Source organism: Rhineura floridana, chromosome 1, assembly GCF_030035675.1.
Source record: "Rhineura floridana isolate rRhiFlo1 chromosome 1, rRhiFlo1.hap2, whole genome shotgun sequence".
NCBI classification, from domain to species: Eukaryota; Metazoa; Chordata; class Lepidosauria; order Squamata; family Rhineuridae; genus Rhineura; species Rhineura floridana.
Genome location: NC_084480.1, coordinates 185,643,560 through 185,655,758, shown reverse-complemented (window position 1 = coordinate 185,655,758; position 12,199 = coordinate 185,643,560). Strand labels below are relative to the sequence as shown.

At 40.1% G+C, this 12,199-nt stretch overlaps 1 protein-coding gene across 9 annotated transcripts in view; it reads left to right on the top strand.

Moving 5' to 3' along the window:
• Positions 1-12,199, top strand: part of CTNND2 (catenin delta 2) — a 1,018,171-nt gene that overhangs the window by 1,002,137 nt on the left and 3,835 nt on the right. For 8 of the 9 annotated variants that reach the window (XM_061589265.1, XM_061589272.1, XM_061589259.1 and 5 more), the window contains 2 exons: positions 2,069-2,200; positions 11,548-11,621. In XM_061589265.1, coding sequence (XP_061445249.1) covers positions 2,069-2,200; positions 11,548-11,621 — 206 coding nt within the window. Of the gene's footprint in view, positions 1-2,068; positions 2,201-8,274; positions 8,488-9,231; positions 9,407-11,547; positions 11,622-12,199 lie in introns of those variants that run through there. The other variant, XR_009758379.1, reaches the window with a different exon arrangement.

Below are 12,199 nucleotides of genomic sequence, written 5' to 3'. Positions count from 1 at the left end.
GGGTTTGAATCACAGGAGCACCCTCCCTTTTCCCCAAGATTACATTGTTTTTAAGGGGCAAAAGCTAAGAGGACATCCCCTCCCCTGGGGAGGCTTGAACCCAACTGAGTGTCCAGTACAATCATTCACAGAAGGCTGCTGCTGCTGCTCATATCATCTGTGCCTCTGGCCACCCTTGTTGCCTCCCTTTGACTGCTTGCTCTTCCTCCCTGGGTGAGTTCTTAAACCCTTGTCCCAGAAGTGCTGTGTGTGCTCTGTGCAGGTGTCTTGGCCTAGAAACAATGCGTTGTGTGGTCTTTCCTTCCTCACTTTGTGTGCTTTCATTCCAAAACAGTGCTTGTGAGGAGCACAAGGAGATTCAAACCCGTTTGGAGAGATGCCTGAGGACTAGCACTACCAGGGTTGTTTCTGTCTTTGCCACTGGGGCAGATGGCATGAGGGTGTTGTGCTGTCACTGTGTGTGTGTGTGTGTGTGTGTGTGTGTGTGTGTGTTGATGCAGGGGGTTGTGCTGCAGACTGTCACCATTATCGTGAATTCATGGGTTGCCTCTGTGTGTTGGCAGCATGTGAACATCACTACAGTCCTTGACTGGTAGTTACTGGAATGTCCAGAAACACTGACCATCTGTCATTTTTTGGCCATTTTTTTCCGCATGTGTGTCTCCCCCCCCCCTCCCCACTTCTGGGCTGAATATGGCCTGAATATGGAAGCAGCAGCATATCTCTGTAGCAGTCTTATATCTCTGGTCCCGGCCTAATTAGTGTACAGAATTGCTCTCTAAATTTCTGAACTGTAAAGCTGATTGGTAACGGCAAATGCAGTATTACAGTATGGAACCTGTAGACGTTTGAGAGGTTGTGAGGGACTTGGACCTTAAAGTTGGTGGGGTGTGTGTTTCCATCTCTGGTTGACTGCCACTGCTATGGGCCATATTAATCCTCTAAAGAACACCTTATGAAAATCCTGTTATGAAAAGAGCCACAATAGCATCTATAGTATGGTGTGAGGAGCAAGTCTGGCAACATGGACCCAGCATGACATGAGTGAGAAGGTCACTGTCTGGGATACACAGGGGAAGAAGAAGAATGAGAAAGCCAAAGCTCCAGGACAGTACCTAATAATCTAGGACTTCCTTCCTACAATATTCATGATGCTGGTTTTGCCTAAAAATGAACAGTTGTCAGATGAAAGAGAATGCTAATTTTAATAATTGGGCTCCTTCTGGGAGGAAGGGCGAGATATAAATCTATTTAATTAAATAAATAGTCAAATGAATCTCACTGTTTATTCCTTAATTCATTTAGTGGAAGTATTGTATAAACCAAATATGATTTCTATGCATTGGGGTTTTTTATCTGTTGTTATATATGAAAAAAAGTTTGAAAAATTGAGAAAAAAGCTATACATGCTACTGGGCACACAGCATTGTTTATATACATGTACATGTGCCCATCAGTTCAGTCTTAGGCTTTCTGGATTTTATCATCTGCTTTTGTAAATTTAGGCCCTTTAATAAAATTACATTAAACTACTAGCAAGGTCACAGGCCCTGATGTAATGATTGTCCTGGGAAAGGGGCTTGGGAAGCTGCCACTCCCTAAAGGCCCCAGCAGTTGCTGACAAGACTGGCAGTTATGGAGATTCCACAACTGTCATCGGATACTTCCGTAGCCAAAATCTTTGCACCTTATGATGCAAAGTATGTAAGCATGTAAGCAGTCTTATAAAGTATGTAAGTATTTTGACATAAGCTCTTGGACTATTAGAATTCGCTTTACAAACTCCACTAGCGACATTAACATTTAACTGCTTTACATTTGTCCAGATGCTGCAGGTTTTCAAATAACATCTGGTTGCTTGCTTCAGATAGGCTGAGCAGTTCCTATCTTTCTATGAACATTGATTACACTAGCTGCTTATGCGTGTGATGTTATTGTTATCTGATCAAAGTAGCAGCATTCCTTAGAATATGTGTCTGTGTCTGTTTATATATTTCCACCAGATGCAGGTTTTGTATGTACCAATGAGATGAGAAGTTAAAAATCCAAATTTATTTTTGTTTGCTAGCAAGTGCCCCAGCATCACCTCGGGAAATGATCACTTTAAAAGAAAGAAAAACAGACTACGAGTCAACTGGAACAAATGCTACTTATCATGGAAATAAAGGAGAGCACACTTCCAGAAAAGACACAATGACAGGTGAGGCAGTAATTGCATAGTATATATTTAAAAACAATTGGAATAAAATGTTACATATACCTGTCAATCAGGTGATCTGTTTAGCACATTTGTAGCTTTAAAACTTTGTGAAACATCTTTGAAGTTTTTCTCTCAAACATGGAGGTATATTTGTATTGTTTATCATTGTGGTGCCATTTGAACTCCATCTGACGTTGCCAGAAATTCCGTATTTTTGTGATTTTACTAGTTGCCATAAATTGAGTCTATATATTTTGTATGTGTCATACATTTAAACAGGTCTGTATTGTAGCTAAAGGCTATAAAGCATTGTTGGGTTAGACAGGAAATAATGATTTCTGCCGCAGCAGCATAACGTTTAATTCAGTGATAAAGCGTCATATAGGAGTGAAGTTTGCATCCTTTTTTCTCCATGGGAAGCAGAGGCTTTATCTGGTTTTGTAACATATTTTCCCACGAACAGAAGGGCATAAATGTGACTTGTACTACCCATTTTGGCTTTATAGCACGACCTTGAATCTTATATGGCTTAGCAGGAATTGGAATAATCAGATTGGTGCTATAATCACTGCACTTTGTTTCTATCTTTTTGTTATCTGTTTTATCAGTGTTGTTATGTGCCTTCAAGTCGATTTCGACTTATGGCGACCCTATGAATCAGCGACCTCCAAGAGCATCTGTCATGAACCACCCTGTTCAGATCTTGTAAGTTCAGGTCTGTGGCTTCCTTTATGGAATCAATCCATCTCTTGTTTGGCCTTCCTCTTTTTCTACTCCCTGCTGTTTTTCCCAGCATTATTGTCTTTTCTAGTAAATCAGGTCTTCTCATTATGTGCCCAAAGTATGACAACCTCAGTTTCATCATTTTAGCTTCTAGTGATAGTTCTGGTTTAATTTGTTCTAACACCCAATTATTTGTCTTTTTCGCAGCCCATGGTATGCGCAAAGCTCTCCTCCAACACCACATTTCAAATGAGATGATTTTTCTCTTATCCACTTTTTTCACTGTCCAACTTTCACATCCGTCCATCCAAATCGGGAATACCATGGTCTGAATGATCCTGACTTTGGTGTTCAGTGATACATCTTTGCATTTGAGGACCTTTTCTAGTTCTCTCATAGCGGTCCTCCCCAGTCTTCTCATTCCTTGACTATTGTCTGAATTTTGCTTAATGACTGTGCCAAGGTATTGATAATCCTTGACAAGTTCAATGTCCTCATTGTCAACTTTGAAGCTACATAAATCTTTTGTTGTCATTACTTTAGCCCTCTTGACGTTCAGCTGTAGTCCTGCTTTTGTGCTTTCCTCTTTAACTTTCATCAGTATTCCTTTCAAATCATTACTGGTTTCTGCTAGTAGTATGGTATCGTCTGCATATCTTAAATTACTGATATTTCTCCCTCCAATTTTCACACCCCCTTCATCTTGGTCCAATCCCGCTTTCTGTATGATATGTACTGCATATAGATTAAACAAACAGGGTGATAAAATACACCCGTCTCACATCCATTCCGATGGGGAACCAATCAGGTTCACCATATTCTGTCCTTACAGTAGCCTCTTGTCCAGAGTATAGGTTGTGCATCAGGACAATCAGATGCGGTGGCACCCCCATTTCTTTTAAAGCATTCCATAGTTTTTCATGATCTACACGATCAAAGGCTTTGCTGTCATCTATAAAGCACAGGGTGATTTCCTTCTGAAATTCCTTGGTCGTTCCATTATCCAACATATGTTTGCAATATGATCTTTTATATCTCTTCCCTTTCTAAATCCAGCTTGGACATCTGGCATTTCTTGCTTCATATATGGTAAGAGCCTTTGTTGTCGAGCATTGCTTTACTTGCATGGGATATTAAGACAATAGTTTGATAATTACTGCATTCCCTGGGATCCCCTATCTTTGGAATTGGGTTGTCTGTGGGCCATTGTTTAGTTTTCCATATTTATTGACAATTTTTTCCCGAAATTTGGACAGATTCAGTCTCAGTTGCTTGTAGCAACTCTGGTAGTATGCCATCTGTTCCTGGTGATTTGTTTCTTCCAAGTATTTTAAGAACAGCTTTCACCTCACATTCTAAAATTTCTGGTTCTTCATCATACAGTTCCTCCATGAATGAATCTGTCATCCTTGCATCTCTTTTATACAATTCTTCAGTGTATTGCTTCCATCTTCCTTTTATTTCATCTCAGTCAGTCAGTGTGTTCTCCTGTTGGTTATTCAGCATCCCTACTCTTGGTTTAAATTTCCCTTCAGTTTTCTCTAATCTTTTAGAATAGGGATCTTGTTCTGCCTTTTATGTTGTCCTATTTCTGTACAATAACTAGTGTTATAGTTCTCTTTGTCCCTATGTACAAGTTGCTGTATTATTGCTTTTAGGGTTCTAACCGTGTTTCTATCTCCTTTTGCTGTTGCTTTCCTTCTATCTTTAACCATTTTAAGCATTTCGGCAATCATCCATTGAGGTCTTTCTATCTTTTCAACTAGAGGTATTGTCTTTTTGCATTCTTCCCTGATAATGTCTGTGACTTCACTCCATAGTTCTTCTGGTTCTCTGTCAACTAAGTTAACCCCTCAAATCTGTTCCTTATTTGATCTTTATATTCTTCTGAGATGTTATTTAAATTGTATTTTGGTACTATGATTCCTTTGTTGTTGTTCTTCAGCTTTACTCTGATTTTCGATATGAGCAGTTCATGATCTGTACCTCAGTCTGCTCCTGGTCTTGTTTTCACAGAAAGTATGGAACTTCTCCATCTTCTGCTACCAAATCAATTTGATTCCTAAATTGACCATTTGGTGATGTCCACATGTACAGTCGTCTTTTCCATTGCTCAAAAAATGTGTTTTCAAGAAACAAATTATTGGCTTCACAGAATTTAATAAGTCTTTCTCCTACTTCATTTCTGTCTCCCAAGTTACAATTTCCCACATTTTCTAGTTCTTCTGTATTCCCTACTTTAGCATTCCAATCCCCCATGATTATCAGAACATCTTGTTTTGGTGAGTGATCAGCCTCCTCCTGTACTTCTGCGTAAAATATCTCCAATTCCTCTTTTCCTGTGTTTGTCCTTGGAGCATAGGCTTGGATGATAGTTATGTTAACAGGTTTCCTGTTAAATCTCATTGATATCACTTGCTCAGACCTTGCGTTAAAGCTCCTAATTGTTTTGCTACATCACTTCTCAGTATTATAGCAACCCCGTTTTTTCTTAATTTTTCATTTTCTGCATAAAAATATTTGTAGTTGCCTGATTGAAAGTGTTCCATTCCTGTCCATTTTAATTTACTCATGCCAATTATTGTAATGTTGATGCTTTCCATTTCTTGCTTGACGATTTCTAACTTTCCCTGGTTCATGCTTCTCACATTCCATGTTCCTATTGTGTACATTGTACAACTCCGGACCCTCCTTTAGCATCTGTGCACGTCAGCCTCTGGGCTTCCTTTCAGCTTTGACCCAGTTGTGTCATTAGTCACAGCGCTATTCATACTTGTCTGTTGTTCTTCCCCAGTAGCTCGGTGAGTGCCTTCTGACCTGGGGGTCTCATCTTCCAGCACTATCTTGTGTTGCATTTTGGATACTCTGTTCATAGGGATTTCATGGTAAGAGATATTCAGAGGTGATTTACCATTGCCTTCCTCTTTGTCTGGATGCATCTGGTGTCTTAGCTTTGACCATTCCACCATGGGTGACCCTGCTAGGAGTCTAGCCTCTTGGTCTAGACTTCTGACAGCATTGCTCTTAGTTTCTTCGACACTCTCAAACCCCCTCACCATGTTAAGGTGTGCATCCTAGAGGAGGGGTTTTATCCTTAAGGAAGTATAATTGTTTTCTCCTCGTTTTTGACACACCCTTGATTAAAAACTTCTCTTTACTATAAAAGTGTTTGGAATCAGTTTAATTATTCAGTAGTGTTAGTTACTGAATGTTTAAGGCCAGAATGTTTTTGTTGCTTTCTGAAAAAGCTGCCACTCCTCTCAAGCAGGGGCCAGATTGTTCTGGGCAGAATAGAAGAGAAGGGAGGTGTCCCTGCACAAGGCAGCTGCTTGCCTATCTGAATTGTCTCCCTGGAAGAATGTTCCACATTTCTCCCACCTCCATTAGCGTGCAATGGGAGAGGAAGGCAAGAAAGGGTACGAGAGAATCTCAGAGAGAACTGTCTCAATCAAGTCTCGTCTTAGGGTTTTGTAAATTAGTTCGGTGCTTTCTGTCAGTTGTGGTAAGCAATCGACAAATTTACTAAATGGAATCACTAACTCAAAAGGGAGAAAGATTGTAGGCTTGGCCTCTCCCCTACACCAGTCAGGAATTTGGACTTAGATGGAGAAAATGAGAGAGGACACACTAATAATGAAATAATTGTCTGAGTGTGGATAATTATACCAAACAGCACATCCATGCACAAGGAGGAGATATCAGCAAGGTGGATGGAACCCCAAGAGCTGGAAAAGCTCAAAAAATATTTAAGGAAGACACCTTGACAAGAGGTGGAGCTAAAAACAGATCTCTGGGGACTCAGCATACCTAGTGGACAAGGGATACTGACTGTTCGGGAGCAAAAACAGGGGGAATGGAGTATCCTGGAAAAGGGCATAACTAGCTGGCTGGAATCCTAAACAGGGGCACTTGTGATCCTCTCATGAGGACACCTTAAAAGGCTTTTGGGCACCTTGACTAGTCCTGTAATTTACAGGATTTAAAAGCATGTGATTGCAGGTGGCTAAAGATAGCTGTGACCAATCTGCTTTGGCCTCTGCCTGGTGCCATTCTCCTCCCTGAGCACTAATGGGCTTATTCCAGTCTCATGCTGACGTCCCTGTGCATTTGTCACCAAATGATTTCCAATGGTGGTTACTTTAAGAAACTGGTCTGCTGCTCACCAACCTCAGTGGTGGTTCCCCTTCCATTCCCCGCTACAGGAACGAGCGTGTCCTACATTAACCAAAAGCTTAGGCAGAAGGCAATAGAGAGCTGGAGATATGTTGCATTGCTGCATTAAACATTCTGCTTGTGCACAGAACCAATGTAAACTTGAAGTTATTAATTTCTCAATTTATTAAAACCACTGTTGAAGTAAGCTCTCCTGCCTTTTCTTCCCAAGGAGGCAATGAAAAGGAGCCAGCAGGCAAAGGGTTAGACGGGGAAGCAAGCAAAACACTCTCCATAAACTTAACTGTGCAACTGTGAGAATGGCACATTTTATTTTGATTGGAAAAGGATGAGAATTTCTCTGCCACGTGGGTATGGTACACATAGGAACAGGCACATGGGAGGTGTGCGGCTCTAGGGAAGTTTCTTGAAAAGAGCAACTATAGGGGAGTTTCCTGGTAGGCAATTAGTGAAGCATAAACATGGTGAGAGAGAGGGAGGATCAGCTACTGAGAGAACAGATAGGATAGGGTATTTACAGATGTTAACGAAAGTAGTAACAAGCATTTATAGCATTTAATTCTATTTAACCCAGGGAGGATGAACTCATACCTCACAGGCCAAATAAGGCCACCATGCCATTTTAAATGGCCTTCCAGCTCCTACTTTCTGCTCCACCCTAGTACTGGGCTTGGAGGAGAGTGTTTTGAGGATGCAGAAGGTACAACTGAAACAAAACCACAGACAAGCCAAAAGTGACATGACAGGATAGCAGCAGCTGTGTAGTGTTACAGAGACATTTACAGTGGCTGCATAAAAGGCTGGATGCTGGAAGGTCAGAGAGAGGTCCCAGGCATTTACAGGAAAGGCTGCACAGATGTAGAAAGAGACCAAAGAACAGAAAAAGGATTGACAGCCGAAGGAGAGGGAGAAGGTAGGAGGTTGGCTGCAAGCGAAGCCAGAGAGGAAAGAGGGAGCACAAAATGGATTCTGGGTTAGTAAGCCTCGTGGTGAACCAGCAAGAAAAGAGTAGAGAAGAGCATGGATGGAGGAAGGGAATTGCCACAAAATAGAAAATAGCATGGGATGTAGGTGCTTGATAGTTGTTCCTTGTTGCGATTCTGTATGGTACCAGGAATTAAATTTCTCATGAGCTACTAGTCTAAAAGTGTTGTTAACAGCAATTCTGTTACATTTAGGATCTAACACAGTTTGCTACTGATTGCCAAATTCTTCAGATTTTCACTGGATTTCATCTAATGGAGTCAAAAGATGAAACAAAATGTACAAAAACAATAATCTAGATCGCAAAGCCAATGTGGAGCATATGATTCCTTCACTCCTCGTTAGATTTTGATCCATGAAGAATTTGTGAAGAACCAAGCAAAAGACAGCTTCTGCATTCTGACAAGGTATTGTATTTTGGTATTGGATTTCAGTCTTTGAAACCAAGTCAGTGTCACTTCACACGTTACTACATAGCTAATTCCAGCTTCTGTCTTCATTAGTGTATCTGTATAATGTAACTTTTTCAAATTTACCCTTTATATTAAAAAGCACACACCAACAACTCAAACACTTGAAAAAGGCTGTATATTGGGCTCTGCTGCCATTTGTGCTTTTTTGCCACTTACTGTCTCTGAAATTCATGCCTGGGTTTTGAAGGACAGGTTTGCTTAGCTCCAGTATGCATAGCTAGAGAGACACCCTTGCTTGTCAGGATCTAATCTGGCAACACAGAAGGCCATATAAATATATTGCTGCTTGTTAAGAGTTGCACCACATCTGAGCTTTTTAAGCAATTTTTGCAAAGGCAACTAATTTAAATTAAGCATTTTTTAAAGTTTATTTCACTTAACTGTTGTGTCTTTTCATTATTTTTGTTAGTTTGGTTGTTACACCAAAGCTTATTTGCACATAATTGACCCCCCACCCCATTTCCCCCCTCATTTTGCCTGGAATTCTCTCTCTGCCTCCTCTACACCCACTGCTTTTAACAAGGGGGGGGATGATACACAGGCATTAGCTTCATTGTTGCCCTTCTATATATTCAGCTCTTTACGAGCTTAGACAAATAAGCAAAAAATAATTGATCTATAACAGCTTGCATTGTCTGATTGATGACAGGAAATCACAAGTCTTATTTGCTTTTTCAGGTTATCTCAGCTGAGCTCATGGCAAGTTGGTATTGCATCAAATTAAGCCTTGTCTGAAGAGAAAGGGAAGAATAAATGAAAGAAAAATTATTCTCTTTGTGTGTGAAATGTATACGACACCTTGAAAAAGAGCCTCAAGAGGCATGAAAAGGAAATGGGTTCAACCAAACTTAACAACCGTTCAATAAAGCTTAATACAAAATCTCAGCTTGGTGGGCCTTTTTTTAAAATTCCTTGGACAGATCATATGTATGCAGGACTTCCTTCAGGTTGAGTTGCATATGATATGTATAAATATATGTGTTCCAAGACCAGAGATATGAGCATTTATGTAGCCATAAAGTTTTCAAACACATACGCATTGTAATCAGCACAAAGCCAAGTTAGAATGTTGAGCCATTCCTGCCTCCAGATAAGTACTGGCAGAGAAGGAAAGGGAGATGATAGAAGAAAACAGCAGCAAGAGTTACCTGTGAGATTAGCCCATTACTCCCAGGCCTGATACTTGAAAGGATCTGGGCTAAGGCATGGGCTGAGAACCTTTGTGTTTACGGTTACACCCCCACCAGTAACAATAATTGGTTCCAACATTGTCACTAATGTACTTAGATGTACAGCCTCTCCATATCATCAGATCTTTTCATTTAATCTTCTTCAGACTCAGCTTTACCTGTCAGTCCTATTATCAAATCCCTCATTACAAAAATCAAAATACAACATTTGTTTCAGAATAAAAGGAGCATTATATATCAGTATCATCAATATACTGATGCTATCTCACTCCAAATTTCTGAGCACACAATACTGTGACCTCACATACACACTGGGCAGGAGAGTGAATATATTTCCAAATGAAGATATTGGAAAGCTAACAAGCACCTACAGTTACATCTGTCTGTGACTTGCCCACAAGGAATGAACAGGACCCATTCAGCAAAGGGATCAAGGTTGGACTACTGTAAGGTGCTCTATATTGGACTGCCTTTGTATTGTGTTTTTATTCAAATATTTTATTTTTTAAATTTTGTGCACTTAAGATGGTTGTGGTAAGTGGTATAAAAATATCTAAATAAATAAATGCCTACTGAGTTCCAGAGTCTCATAATGAACAACTTATCAACAGTTTCAAAGAGCCCCTGAAATCACTAACAGAACCAATAAGGTATCATAATTCCTGTTGATAAAATCAAAAGTGAAAGTCAAAACCATAGCTTCAGTGTCATACACAGGTCAAGCCGTGACCCAAGTGTCGGGGCAACCCCACATTCCACAAGCTTTTTCAGAAAGGAGAGATTGGAGGTGAGCTGTAACTGCACATTGTATCAGTCTGAAACCATCATCTTGAAATCACCAGGAATTTGAACAATCATTTATTTAGGCAACTGCAAAGCACATCATTATGAAAGCCTTCCTACCACATAAACATATCCCTTTCCTATGTGCTCTCCTCATTTGTGCTCCCTTGTCTAGTAGTAAGTTTTGGATAGCTACAGTCAACTATTCATTGATGCGGAACCAGATTTAACAGCTGTTTCTCACACTTCCCTAGAAATCCTGCAGGCTATGAGGCAGGCCTCAGTAGTGGGCTATTTTGCAGTATAAGCAGCCAGGCTTTCTCATTTCCTTAATGTATGCAAGGGATTGTGTACACCCATCTCAACTGCCCTTGCTCAGGATTTTTGAGGTTGATCCCCATCAGAGTGTTGTGCCCACAGAAGGAAGAATCACAGCTTGGCATTTATGAGTTATTCACATGCTCTTTTCAACAACAAGCTGTCTCTGATTACAGGTGGGTTGTTTACTGTACATGTAAAAGTTGTGAATTTGTAATTTAGACTTTAACGTCGTTACAATGTTCCTGACTCGTGTTTTGTTCGTAGCGGAGATAATGTCGCATTTTGTGGTAATGAACAATACAAATTATAATGCTCTGTTGTGTGAACAAATATGACCTGTACCTCCTGCCAATAAGACTTCATTGGGTGACTCCAAGTTCTAGTATTAGAGGAAGAAAAGTTATGTCATAACATACTCATAATTTTATCCATCGTTATCGTGTTTCCATCCAATAAGCCCCAAGTCTTTCTTCACCGAAAGATGCTCCAACTCCTTCGTCATTTTTTGTGTCTTTCCAGTTCTGCAATATCCTTATTGAGATGGGACCATCACCACAATGTTGTCAGTGTGCCTGTACTACAGACATTAGGGTACTTCCTGGTTTAAGCACCAAATTGGCCCTTTTCACCTCCTGCTGCTGCCCACAGAGCTGGTTTGCTGTTTGGTAACACCGTTTCTTTTTTCTCTCTCCATCTTTAGCTCAGAACACTGGAATCTCTACTTTGTACAGAAATTCTTATGGTGCACCTGCTGAAGATATTAAACACAACCAGGTATGTGGCCAGAGCAATGTTCTGCTTTTTAGCCAAAACAGAATCTAAGCACATAAAGAAATTACAAATTGTGTATAGGCTACCAGGTAAGGAAAACTAGGCTCACAAGCATGCCAGGCATTTTGTAGACTCTTGGTATAATCCCAGATTTATTTTAGCATTTTTGCCATCATTTTAATGTTTTTCACGCAACAGAAATTTTAAGATAATGTGGAATTAATGCCATAAACTTAGTACTGTACTGGTCCCAGCACAGGTGCAAGGGCATAATAACAAGGCAAAGCTCAGTTTTTCCTGTCTTTCTCTCCATCACGAACATCCTTCCTGCAAGGAAGAACTATGTAATCATGCCGTTCTGGCAATGTTTGTATAAAACTATCTGATAGCAATTATTGATACTGTTTTTCTGGAAAAAAATATTAATATATCTGCAATGCTTCTAGATTATTCCTAATATCTGAAGAACAATTCTTTGCTTCATAATTCTGAACTATTCCCAATTAGCCCCAGAAAATAATAATATTTACCAGTCAAATATAGAAATAAAGAGTAAAATTCAGCCCTTTACTGAAGACACT